Consider the following 13,192-nt stretch of genomic DNA (forward strand, 5'->3'; position numbering starts at 1 on the left):
CCTTCTCATGTGACAGGAAGGTGGCGCTCTCGCAAAGTGCAAGTAAACTCAATTAAAAGTAATGAGAAGAAAAACTATCGAGTTTTTTTTTTCTTCCTCGAAATAAATTTCGTTGAGATGCCAATCATGGATGATGAGACAGATGCCTAGTATGAAGTTGTGTGTTCGAACCAGTGAAATTAAGCTTTGAAAAAAAATCTGCAAAAATTTCGTCTAGAATAAAAACAACGCAATATTTATATACCAGTGACATGAAGGGGTACCTGTTCGCCGTTTTGTATTCTTTCTCGTGGGCGGCGGCTCTGAGGATTCTGGCGGCTATAACACCAGAATGCTTCACGTGCTTCTACAATTATTTAGGTTGCTGTTTGTTATCCATCGTGTTGGCTTTTCATTTCTACCCGCTATTCAAGGCAGCTTACTTCACCGAGCGAGTGCTACCTCGCGGGAAAGCAGTTCTCATTACAGGTAAGGTGAGTGTATTTGAAAATTTAGCTCGTACTTTCCCAAACTCTTTGTTCCATCGCCCCCTTCTTCAAAAATGTTTTTCCTCTCATCATCTCCCCCCACCATCTCAAGGGAACCCCATGTTATACCCTAGCTTCTCCATTGCCCCCCCCCCCCCCCGAACCGTTCCATCGGGTGATATCTCCAGCGGGTGATATCTCCCGCTTTGGGAAACACTGTTTTAGCTCAAACTTTTTGCACGGGCTAAACATATACAGAGTGTCCCATAAATTCGTAATCGGTTTAAAAATTCATAAAAGTTGAAGGAATCGCTATATTTAAATGCAGTTTGCGAAAAGGGTATCGAATTTTCATCGATAGAGAGCATTGCACACCAGTCCGGCAAGAGAGTGATTGGACCTGAACCTTTCTTTAATCTCTTCTGTGTTCGTAACGTTCGAAAAGCATCAGCAGGCGATTCGTGGCTGAGAAAAAACTTACATATTGGTAAGACAACTTTACCAATAATAGTACTATATCCACCAGTGCCAACATCACAATGTAAATCATGTTGAGTGCCAGTAACAGGAAAAATTCAAAAATGAGCAGTTAATCGTGCCGCCCCCCCCCCCCTCCCCAGGAATTTACAGGACTCTGATTTGCCAACATCAGCTAACTAAATTCCAACGCTAAATTTTTTGTTTTTGTACCAAAAAGAATCTCTCTTTCGCAAACCGCATTCAAATACCGATTCCTTCAATATTTATGAAATTTTAAACGATTTACTAATTTATTGGACACCCTGTGTTTGTGCTGCTAAATTTTAGCTGGAACTTTTGTCAAGGAAAAAAAAGTTACATTTTCAGTCACAAAATGACCAATGCAGCAATAACTCAAATACATAAGTCAACCGATAACGTCTCCTGTTGAGCAAATCGAAACTGGAAATATTCATTATTAGAATAGCCGCTTGGTAACGATCACAGATTAAGAATAATAAGAATGAATGAAATTCATTGAACAAATGAAGGAAAGTTTTCATCAACTCGATCGAGTCAAATTTCGTTACAACAACATCCTAGCACTAACACGAAATCACTATGTTCTGCGAAAACGAGCCAAATGTAATAGCGCAGAACCTGTTCTTTCCCCGACAATACTGCTCATCTTTTCTTCACGTTCGACAAGTTTTATGAATAGCGTGCGCTGTCTATTATATCTTTAGTCTATGGTAAGGCGACTGGATAAGGGCATGTGTCCTTATTCTAGTGGCTATAGTCTATGGTAACGATGAATCGTTTTCTCAGCATTGGTGCAGTCGCTCCCTGTAAGTGCAGTCTTTCTTTGTGTGACGATCCTATATCGAATTATTTTTAAAAACCCTGCCTCTCTTTCCTAAGCTCATAAAACAGGCCCCTATCCCCCCCCCCGATTACCGTATTTTCCTGCATGTATTTCGCGGATTTATTCGTTAAAAAATATAATAATACACCCGCTCCCCCGCCATTTTCCGCGGATTCTTCTCCGAAAGGTTGTAATGAAAAAAAAATAGCAAAAATTATTTTTTATCTTTAACAGATGGCGTGCAGATAAGAGAGCGGAAAAATCTACATTTTTTATCCAAAAAACCAAAAATAAGTGTGATCAATCAACCCTCTTCCATTCCTTTTAGACAGTTGTTGCGTCACGATTCCTAGGCGCGTCACTAACCTTTGTCAGGGGTGTGTGCCTAATCCCAATATCATGAAGCGGTTCTCTGTTAGACTACTCTGGGGAGCCGCCGATATATGTCCACTAGGATAAGGGTGTCACGGAAGACAAAGGTTTGAGAACCAATGCCTTAAGATTTCATTTCTGGGGAGTGAAAATCGCATCTTCGAATTGTACGCAGGAAAGTACGGTACGGAGTTGAGAAAAATCTTTCAATTATGTATTGTTAAACTTCATTACTTTTCCGTACCAAAAATAAATAAATTAATTAATGAATAAATAACCTACGTATACAGGGTGTCCCGTACGTGCTAATGCGGCCTTTATCTCATCAACCGCCCATCGTAGAGGTATGATTCCAATTTAAAAAAAATTTCCAATGCTCAAAAGGCGTTCAAAAATTACCCTGTACCAGTTTTGAGAGTGGAAATACAGTGCGAAACAAAAAAAAAAATCAAAATTTTTATACGGTTCCCTAAATTCCAATTAGAAAGTTGTCGTCCTGTCATTTCTGAGGCAAAAAAAAAAAAATCAATGTTTCTAAATATTTACTGAGATATTCGAATTCGAAAATCGGGGAAAAGTTGGGAAAGAAGCCTTGTCCGTTTGTTTTCCCTGTCTTTTTTCATAACTTTCCCCGATTTTTGAATTTAAATATCTTAGCGAATATTTCAATCAGCGACATGGAATTTTTTCTGTAGGCCACAGGATTTACAGTGAAACAACTTTCAACTTTCTAATTGGAAGTTGAAGCGGGGGGGGGGGGCATATAAAAATATAGAATTTTTTTTTTAATTTTGTGACACACTGTATTTACACTTTCTAAACTGGTACGAGGAGATTTTTGAACATCTTTTGAGCGTTTTTTAAATTGAAACTATACCTTTACGACGGACGATTGATGATATAGAGGCCGCGTTAGCATTTACAGGACACACTGTATATTGCAGTTCCATTGTTCTATTACAAATGCTATTTTTCGGGGTTTTTTCTTCTTCTTTGTAGGTTGTGATTCCGGATTCGGGCACGAATTTGCGAAAAGACTCGACTCGAAAGGATTTGATGTGTTTGCCGGTTGCCTATTTCCCGTCGGCGACGGGGCCAAAAAGCTGAAAGAGTGTTCGTCGAGTCGATTAAGGGTCATTGGATTAGACGTGAGAAAAGAAGACAGCGTGCTCGAAACTCTGGAGTATGTCAAGAGCAACTTAGGAACCAGTGGTAAGGTTTACAAGCGCCCCAGTTGCGTAGTGGTAAGATGCTCGTGAAGTTTGCCGTCAGGTCCCAGGTTCGAACCAAAGACATTTTCCCTAATGAACTTGAGGCGACCACCGATTGATGGCAAATTTATTTCCAACTCGTTAACGATGGTAAATTTCAGTATAGCGATATGGCCTAAGTTGGTGTGGGGGTGAAGTCAAGGAGGTTGAAAAACTACCGAATATTTACTGCCGGGGAGGGCGAAAAACTACCGGGGGATTCGAACCTCCTTGGAGAAGTACCAGTAACTTTCAGGAGTGATGCCCACTCAGGCCGTGCCCGCGGGGGGCCTCACAAATATGAGATTGAAATTTTCTAGAATTTACCAGGTAGGGCCTCAGAAAAACTAATTGTTCCGGGGGCCCCATGATGCTCTTAAGACGGCCCTGGTCGAGGCTAGGGTTGGCAGATCCCAAAACTTAGGGATGTAGACGAAAGGCACTCACACTCTGAAAGTACACTTATATCTGTTCATGATAGATGGAACACCTCCGAAGAAGAAAAATGGTTTTCCAACTAAAATAGAATCACTTTCAATATCTACACAATTTTTTTTTGTGCGGGCTGCTCGTCGACGAAAGGTAAAGAATCAGGCACTAAGTACTGTTGCACTAATTGATGAATAGTGCACGTCGCCCTGGATCACGATCACCTAAGTGGTCCGTAGATGAGCCCCAGGTTACTTAAGTGATCTGAAAATGTGCTACGGGTCACTTGAGTGATCTGAAAATGTGCTACGGGTCACTTGAGTGATGATATGTCGTGGGTCACTTGAGTGATCTGTAGATGTGCCGTGGGTCACTTAAAAGTGATCTGTAGATGTGCCGTGGGTCACTTAAAAGTGATCTGGAAATGTGCCGCGGGTCATCGAAGTGCTCTGGAAATGTGCCACGGGTCGTCCAAGTGCTCTGGAACTGCGCCGCGGGTCAATTAAGTGATCTATGAATGTACCGTGGGTGACTTGAATGATCTATAAATGTGCCACGGGTCGCTTAAGTGATTTATAAATGTGTCCGCTTAGTTAATTTTTACAATAGCGGGTCACATCAGATGACTCAGAATGCCACGGGTAGGGGATGTATGCAATAGGAGGATTTGTAGCACGTATTGATGGTTTTTCCCCCTTCCTTGCAGAACTATGGGCAGTGGTGAACAATGCCGGCGTACTGAGAGGTTTCGATCTCGCCTTCACGAAAATCCATTATTTCCAAGAAAGTTTCGCCGTCAACACTCTTGGACCAGTGAGGATTGTGAAAGCTTTTTTGCCACTCCTGATCAAATCCCGAGGACGAGTGGTCACTGTCACGAGCTTAGCAAGTACAGTATATAAATATTCTAATCTGGCGAGCTATATCACATATTAGGGGTCATTCAAGTATTACGTCAGCATCGAGGGAGGGTGTGGGGGGGGGTTTGAATTTGCTGACTTTCGATGACAAGGGGGAAGGGGGTTTGAAGGTTGCTTACGTCATCAACCACCCCTTTTAGAAGATATTAAATATTCTAAGCTGCTGAAGAAATTTTGCTGACGGGGGGGGGGGGGTCAAAAATGGCTGAAAATCTGCTTACGTAATATTCGAATGACCCCTTATTCAGTATCTCAGCACAGGTTCTTAACCCTTTTCCCCCCGTGACCCAAATGTAACAACACAAACAACTTCGCGACCTATCGTTCTATTTTTAATTTGAAAATTCTTTTGAATGTTCCTCATTATGAAAATGCTTAATTTTCGATATTTGTGAAACTGTTCAATGGTATCTTAACAGTTGGGCCAACAGGGCCTGAGCCGAAGGTAACGAATCAAACAGGGGGGGGGGGCAAATTATTGAAGGCTTACATGAAAAATCATTGAAATGACACCGAAAAGGAGGATGATTGGTAACCCTAATCCTGCCGACCTGGAATGCAGTGCCCTCTATCGTGCACCACAGAGTCTCGCTACAGAGAGAGCAACAGGCCTACAACAATACAATTATTCAATCATTACACTTCACTCATAGTTAAAAACTAGTGGCAGATAGTTGCACTACACATAACAAGCATTGCACAGAAACAAACGTCACACGTCAGGTTTCACTTCACGTACACATTCCCAACATGCAGCAATTCGTTAGAAGTTCCGCAGAGGAATATGGACGAGGTGCATGTATGGTTTAGTAGTTCCCTCTATCGACAAAAATTTGAAGTAATTTTTCTCTAAAAAAATCCTTCTTTGTCAGAAAAACTTTTTCTGCTAACCGCATTCAAATATACAAATTTCTTCACTTTTTATTGATTTTTTTAAAACTATTTATGAATTTAGAGGACACCCTGCGTACTAGTTACACACACAATTAGCGCATTCGGCTCATCTACTTTATATTCCTTACAGGCAGAATAAATGTTCCTTCCATTTCGGCGTACACCATGAGCAAATGGGCGACCAGAGGGTTTTGCGAAACTCTTAGGCAAGAGCTCCGGCCTTGGGGTATCAAAGTGATCGAAATAGAACCAGAAGCCTTCAAGTGAGATCATTCATTATTACTTTCAACCTACCTTATTATGAAATCCGAATGGCCTACCAACTGGGCCGTCAGAAGCCTTATTGATTTATCATTCCTTGTTTTATTGCTCCCATATTCTGCAAGTAAGTTTATAACATTTTTCAGCAGAATTTCTAAAAAATCAGTGCGTATCGGAATGTGTTGCATGTGCATATACGTAACCCTAGCATATTTATGTTGTCAGAGTGGTCTGTGTTTCGAGTTCGAAAAGTGTTTCTATCTGTCTTCCGACCATGGAGGACAGATGTCAGCATTAGTATAACACGAAACAAGCATGCCTCTGACAACATAAATACGTTAGAGCCACGTATATGTACATTCAACACATTCCGACACGCACCGATTTGTTAGAAATTCTGAAAAATTTTTACTCGATGCTTGTACGGTAAGTAGTACAGTGGCTGTTTCCTTTGATCCGAAAATTGTACTTCCGACGTTTTGCTTCCGCCATTTGGCCAACGACGTCTCGAACAGGGCATTCATTCCTGTCATTTCAGAACATTTCGAGCCTGACATTTCACCCGGAAATTTTGCCACGGATATTTCGCTCCTGACACTTCACTCTGGACATTTTACTCCGGATATTTCCTTCCGCCGCTGTGGTGGTCGAGTGGTCATAGTGACGGACTCGCATCGCGAGGACCCGGGTTCGAATCCCACCTTTGCCATAGTGTTGGTCGGCTAAAGTTGGTTTTCTGTGGTTCCCAACTTCGAGGCGTGAATGCGAGCAGATCTCCCCTTAAAAAGTCTCGCCACACAGAGAGCAACAGGTTTACAACGATAAAGTTTTCATTCATTACACTTCACTCATGGTTAAAAATAAGTGACGGCAGATGGCGGCACTACATATAACAAGCATTGAACAGAAACAGATTTCACGTCGCCAGCGTGGCCCGGGTCGTCTTCTACCATCTGCTAAAATCTTCATTGTAACCGTATTCCGTCTCTCTGCGGAGAAACTTTTAAATGGGACATCGGGGCTCTTATTCGCACCTTGAAGTTCGAAAAAGGCGCTTATAGTCTGGAGCCCCGTCAGCGTTTTCCCATGGGAGAGGCGAGCATGCCTTGTTTCACTTTCACCATCATATTTTGGTTCTTCTTTGCCCTAAAACCACATGCAGCAGAGCCGGAATCTCACTTTCAACTCATTCAATGAGACAGTACTCTTTTTATTTTTCCGTTTTTCAAATGATTATTTGTTTTTAAAGCTGTTATGCAGAAATGAGTGGAATTAATTTTACAGGACTTCCATGTCTGATCGAGGCACAAACTTGGCGGCTATACGGAAAATATTGAACGAAGTCGACGACGACATAAGAGAATTGTACGGGGACGAATACCTCGCGGCGTGTGAAAAGTTCGTTGAGAATTACTCGGATCCGTCCTCGACAAGACTGAACAAGGTAGTCGACAAGCTGGAGGATGCGGTCAGCCTGCAGGAGCCGTGCGACGTCTACATGCCGTGCAGAAACAACGCCGTCTACGTGCTTTTGACTCTATACAAGATGATGCCTTCTTTCGTCACAAATTTTTCGTTCGAGATCCTCAATAAAATGAACAATATCCCACTTCTCCAGTATAAACGTCTGTGAATATCTAACTACGAGTATGTTTCCCGTGTATATGATCTTGTACTAGTGTGTGATTTTGGTGTTAATCTCATCCCATCCCCCGGGAAAGCTTCGATATCTCTCTGAGATGGGAAGCGGGGTGTGTCCGGTCCTTCAATGTTCAACTCATCCCAGATACACATTATAATACATAAATCTTTTTATTTTCATTATATGGGCTTTTTTCACTTATGATATCACCCTTTTTCAGATCCCCCCTCGGACGGTTTGCTAACTATTTCGTTTTTCTGACCACTTTTCATTTCTCTGACTTTCTAAGTCGAAGGGAACCCTGAGGTAGGAAGAGGTGCACAATCTTTCTACGCATTTCTTTACAAACACCCTGTAATTGTTTCAATTGGAATTATATGAATCCAACATGTTAATGAAAAGTGCATTGAGACAGAGGCGTAGCGATCTTTGGGGGGGGGGGCAAGAAATTTAATCTTTCAGAGAAAAATTCAGTTTCTAACTTTCAAAAAGCATTTTAAATTAATTGAAATTGATAAAGATAGCATATAAAAAGGTAGTGAAATCGACGCTCAATTTTACAAGCCCGCATGGACGTAAACAAAAACGTTCGTAAAACTGAAAGTTCGTTATGAAAAAGGCGCTTAAAGATACGGTACAGTTTTGTTTTTTCATCAGATGACCATTAAAACGTGCGATAAATTGGAGGTTAGTAAAATCGAGGGTCGACTGCAGTTTTTCTTTCAATTTTTTTAACTTTCTTACATTGAAAGACCAAGCACAACCGGCTTTACATCTCAGAAGCCCAAATTACATAGGAAATTAAAATTCCAGTTTCTTTTCACTCCGCAATAGAAAAAAATCGCAAAGGATTACGGGAGGGGGGGGTGGACTTTTTTCCCCTCGTAGGGGAAAAGGAGTAAAGAAAGAGGAGGAAGTATTTAGACCCGAGAGAATAATATTTATATTATTCCTATTTCTTTACTCCTTTTGCCCCTACGAGGAGAAAAGGTCGTCAAGCGGGTGCTAAAAATCGCAATGCTACCGCAATATTGCATAAACAGAGCTAGAGAGAGAAATATATATCAAAGCGCTCTCGAAGGATTGCGGGTGACGGTGAACAAACAGTAATCGCTAAATCACTACCAACTTACTACAATTACTACGCTACATCGAGTCGCGAGATTTCGGAGCTACCCGATTTCTTGTGAAAAATGCACATTTCTGAAATTCAAGCATCATCACGGGATGATTAAGTGATAATCAAGCAAATGTGTGTGATGAAGCTATAGTATGTAACGATGAAAACTTGGACGGGATTTAGAAATGGAATCCCAAGGCTTGTTTGGCATCTGCCATTTTTACAAAGAATGTCTTAATTTGATAATTAAGTCCAACGCCAGTTTGAAATATACCGTAGTTTGTGTCTCATCAAAGGGCATCGCATTAAACTATGCACTTCTTTGTGGTCTGCAACTTACAATAATTGCTTTAATTTCAATAGTTCAAGCTAGTTATTATAGCTTCAAATCATGGCTGAAATTTGTTTTCTCGACCTTAGAGGAGAAATAAAGAGAAAGAACCTTAGAGGAGAAATAAAGAGAAAGAACCTTAGAGGAGAAATAAAGAGAAAGAACCTTAGAGGAGAAATAAAGAGAAAGAACCTTAGAGGAGAAATAAAGAGAAAGAACCTTAGAGGAGAAATAAAGAGAAAGAACCTTAGAGGAGAAATAAAGAGAAAGAACCTTAGAGGAGAAATAAAGAGAAAGAACCTTAGAGGAGAAATAAAGAGAAAGAACCTTAGAGGAGAAATAAAGAGAAAGAACCTTAGAGGAGAAATAAAGAGAAAGAACCTTAGAGGAGAAATATTTCTTCTCAATGCATTGAACACATGACTTTCGTTGCCACAGATTTTTACTTGTAAATACTGATTAAATTTTTTTTTTACCGGACCAGATTGCAGTCATAACGCAAGGTCCGGGTTCGTACCCCCACCTGTGCCGGCTGGCTGAAGTTGGTTTTTTGTAGTTTCCAACTTTGAGGTGCGAATGTAGGGCCGGATAAACCATTAAGCAAAACAAGCACGTGCATCAAGAGAAAAGGGCCACCACAAAAAGTTGCCAAAAAATTTTTTTTATGTACAATTTTTTTCCGGCATCAAGCATCCGGTAGAAAATCCTAAAATTTTCGATTGATTGTATAGTTGAAGATATTCATCAAAAGAATGGTACAAATACTGAAAAACTGATAATATCGCAAACTAGAGATCACGTTGTTAATGCTGATTTTTTGGAATGAGATTTTATGCAATTTCTATAAAGTTAGCTTGAGCTATTTTAACATGGAGATACTTTAACAAACTGAGGAGGCCCTCATCTCTGCCAACTAAAAATTCCTGCCTACCAATTTGCATACTAATTCTAGCAAATTGTAAACAGATTTACTTGTCACGAAGTCCTCGGGTTGTGTCCGGCTGAGACCCATGTATTAAAAAACAAATCATCATCATTCTCAACCAAATATGATAAATACTAAATCAATATAAAAATGACAAATTTAAGAGTATAACCCAAGTTCTGTGGAATAAGGACCTGAACTTAAAAATGCTCAAATCTTTGAGTCATTAGCGGATCGACTGCATGGTCTTATCTTATATAGTTAATTATTATTACCCGTGCGTTTACTCTATCGAAAATTCACTGTGTTCCCAGACAGATGAAATGCATCAAAAATTGTCGCCTGGCAGTCCAGTGGTTAGGGAGCTAGCCTCTGATTGTGGAATTCTAGGTTCGAAATCCGGTTCTTCGATGTCTACTAACATATTTCCTGGACTGATCTTACGGATCTCTTGGGATCACGTTAAAAAAAAAAAACACGGGTTTCTCTGCGAATCATTCAGTGCGCTCATAGTTTGAAATGTGGCATAAAAACAATTTTCTTGCTTCTGCATAGGCTTCACAGCCGACAAACCAGTCACGGCCCAGACTCTGTCCCTCCAGGGATGTAAGCCTTTTACCCTTGCGGGTTGGGTCGCGCTGGGTAGAGTCAGGGGAGCCGGGCCAGGACGTCCACCGGAGGTTGTCCGGAAGGCGCCCCCCCCGGCACCCCCAACCCTCTGTCTAAGACCCTTGTTGCAAGCGCAAGGCCTGGTCTTCAGGGTTTCCTGCGATATCTGCGGCAGCATCTCCCCCACCCGGGCAGACCTCCCACCCCCAGGAGGAGCCCACAGGCCCGAGCGACGGCCCGGGACGCCCCCACCCAAACCCCCGAGACCCGATCCCAAGAATCCCCCAGAAAATTGTTTATTCAAAGAATTAAGTTTTTACATTTATGTACATAATTTTACCCCACAGCCGCTCTCGCGATATTTACATCTGGGGCGCGGTTTTGCTTTCCTGTCTTCGTGGCCAGCCCAGGTGCTGGACCACCACTCCTCCGGCTTGGTGGCGCCGATGTCCGTCCTCGTGGCCAGCCCAGGTGCTGGACCACCGCTTCTCCGGCTTGGTGGCTTTGGTGAGCCGCTGTCCATTCTTGTGGCCAGCCCAGGTGCTGAACCACCACTCCTCCGGCTTGGTGGCGCCGATGTCCATCCTCGTGGCCAGCCCAGGTGCTGGACCACCGCTTCTCCGGCTTGGTGGCTTTGGTGAGCCGCTGTACATCCTCGTGGCCAGCCCAGGTGCTGGACCACCGCTTCTCCGGCTTGGTGGCTTTGGTGAGCCGCTGTACATCCTCGTGGCCAGCCCAGGTGCTGGACCACCACTTCTCCGGCTTGGTGAGCCGTTGTCCATCCTCGTGGCCAGCCCAGGTGCTGGACCACCTCTTCTCCGGCTTGTAGGCTTCACAGTCATCACCCTTTTGTGGTTCAATCTAGAACTTTAGAATATAGGTATGAAGACGCTTTAGTTCCATCTACCGTAGAACTAAATGAACTGTTATGTGACTCGAAAATTCATCAGGAAGCACGGGTACCCCATGATTACGGTTCACCAAAAATAATGCCATATCGGCCATGCCAAGATTCAGTGGTTGCGTTTGAACTTTGTGAAATCCTAACAAGCAGTCGATGGGAGAAACTATCTTTAAATTTTTTAAAAACATTTTTAAAAAAAAGTCTGAAAATTTAAGGTGTCTTTTTAGGAAATGTGAAAAATTCCAAAAACTTTCAGATGTGTCCCAAAAATAAACAAAAATGATCCAAGTTATATTATCTATGATTTGCAAGTTCTTTTTTTTTTTTTTCCCTATGTCCGTGCTTAAAAATATTCAAATCATAATTCTGCCTTAGCTTAGTTACTCCTGAAATATAAAATTTCATTTATTGCTGTTTTTTTTCTTTATAGATTCGATATCAAGTGATATCTAGGGACAGTAAAACCATCCAAGTGCTTTCAAACGTTTTAATCCGGCCCTGAGTTAAACCAGGGCCCTCTCTATTCTACCGGTGGAGTAGAGAGACAGCCCTGGTTAAACATAGAAGGTTCACAAATCTTTGCGTTAAAGGGTGAATTGGCACTCGTGCTTGTGTACTCGACTTTCTTGGTGGCAGCCCTGGAATCATAATACCATGCCCCTTTTTCAGATCTTATCTTCTTCAATCATCTTTCTCATTTCTACTTCAGAAAACAATATTAGCAGGGGTGGGAAGTGACCAAGTCCATTTCGGAGCAGCTTTGGAGCAGCAAATTCAGGATTTGGAGCAGTTTTGGAGCAGCAAATTCAGGATTTGGAGCAGCAAATTCGGGATTTGGAGCAGCAAAATATGGGATTCGGAGTAGATATTTATAAATTGGAGCAGTGAAATTAACAAGAATATTTTCGTTAACCCTCAACCCTTTTCAAAATAAAACTGCACTGTCTTTTGTTATCAAACATCTTTTCATCAGCTTGATTTTTGTTTTTGGTGTTTTAGGCTTTTGACACCTTGTTTTTGAAAGAGCGGCTGTCATAAAATTTTTTGCACCCGTCTATTTAAGATGATTTTTGCTTACTGAGGGCACTATTTGCTGCCTTGAACAGCAGCACTTCAAATGAGCTAAAAAAAATTTATAAGTTTTAAATTTTTTTATACTTGGAAAGAAATTGTTGCAAAATGGGAGGGAATTTCAGAGGAAACAACTCGATGTTTGGCGATTCAGCACTCATTATCTGGCGAGATTGGCGATCTGATACTCGATATTTGGCGAGATTGACGATTTACCGCTCGTTATTTGGCGATATTGACGATTTACCGCTCGTTATTCGGCACATTGGCGATTTAACGCTCGTTATTCGGCAACATTGGCGATTTAACGCTCGTTATTCGGCAAAGTTTCTAAACTAACATTCGTAATTCGGCGAACATACGCTTTTTACTCCCGGAATGAAATTTTTTTTCACGAAGCATCGGGATTTAACACAATGGCAATCGACTACAGTAATTTCTGCTGCTTCCAGAGGTGACTTTTTTTAAACGGCAACTGACTCGCATTTGCGCTTTAAAGCTGAAAGGCATTGCAAACCATCTTCAGTTCCACGATCACGGACAATATCGGGGTTTCGCGATGGAAAGCCCGATCAGGGGCCGATAGTTTTAGTGGAATAAAACACGCTCTTCTCGTAAAGAAACGTTTCGTGGCTAGTAGGAACAAAAATTTTTTGGCGTCCTTTCCGAAATT

At 41.7% G+C, this 13,192-nt stretch overlaps 1 protein-coding gene across 1 annotated transcript; it reads left to right on the plus strand.

Moving 5' to 3' along the window:
• The first annotated feature begins 7 nt into the window (after positions 1-7).
• On the plus strand, positions 8-7,740 carry LOC149076832 (estradiol 17-beta-dehydrogenase 2-like). Its single transcript, XM_089244534.1, has 5 exons — positions 8-468; positions 3,163-3,375; positions 4,549-4,731; positions 5,787-5,919; positions 7,202-7,740. Exons 1-5 carry the CDS (start codon positions 252-254, stop codon positions 7,548-7,550), a joined length of 1,095 nt encoding a protein of 364 aa, XP_089100660.1. The 5' UTR covers positions 8-251; the 3' UTR covers positions 7,551-7,740.
• The last annotated feature ends 5,452 nt before the right edge of the window (positions 7,741-13,192 follow it).

Source organism: Pholcus phalangioides, unplaced genomic scaffold (genome assembly GCF_987345545.1).
Source record: "Pholcus phalangioides strain wild (caught in Gottingen) unplaced genomic scaffold, Ppha-v1.0 ptg000015l_1, whole genome shotgun sequence".
Classification (NCBI taxonomy): domain Eukaryota; kingdom Metazoa; phylum Arthropoda; class Arachnida; order Araneae; family Pholcidae; genus Pholcus; species Pholcus phalangioides.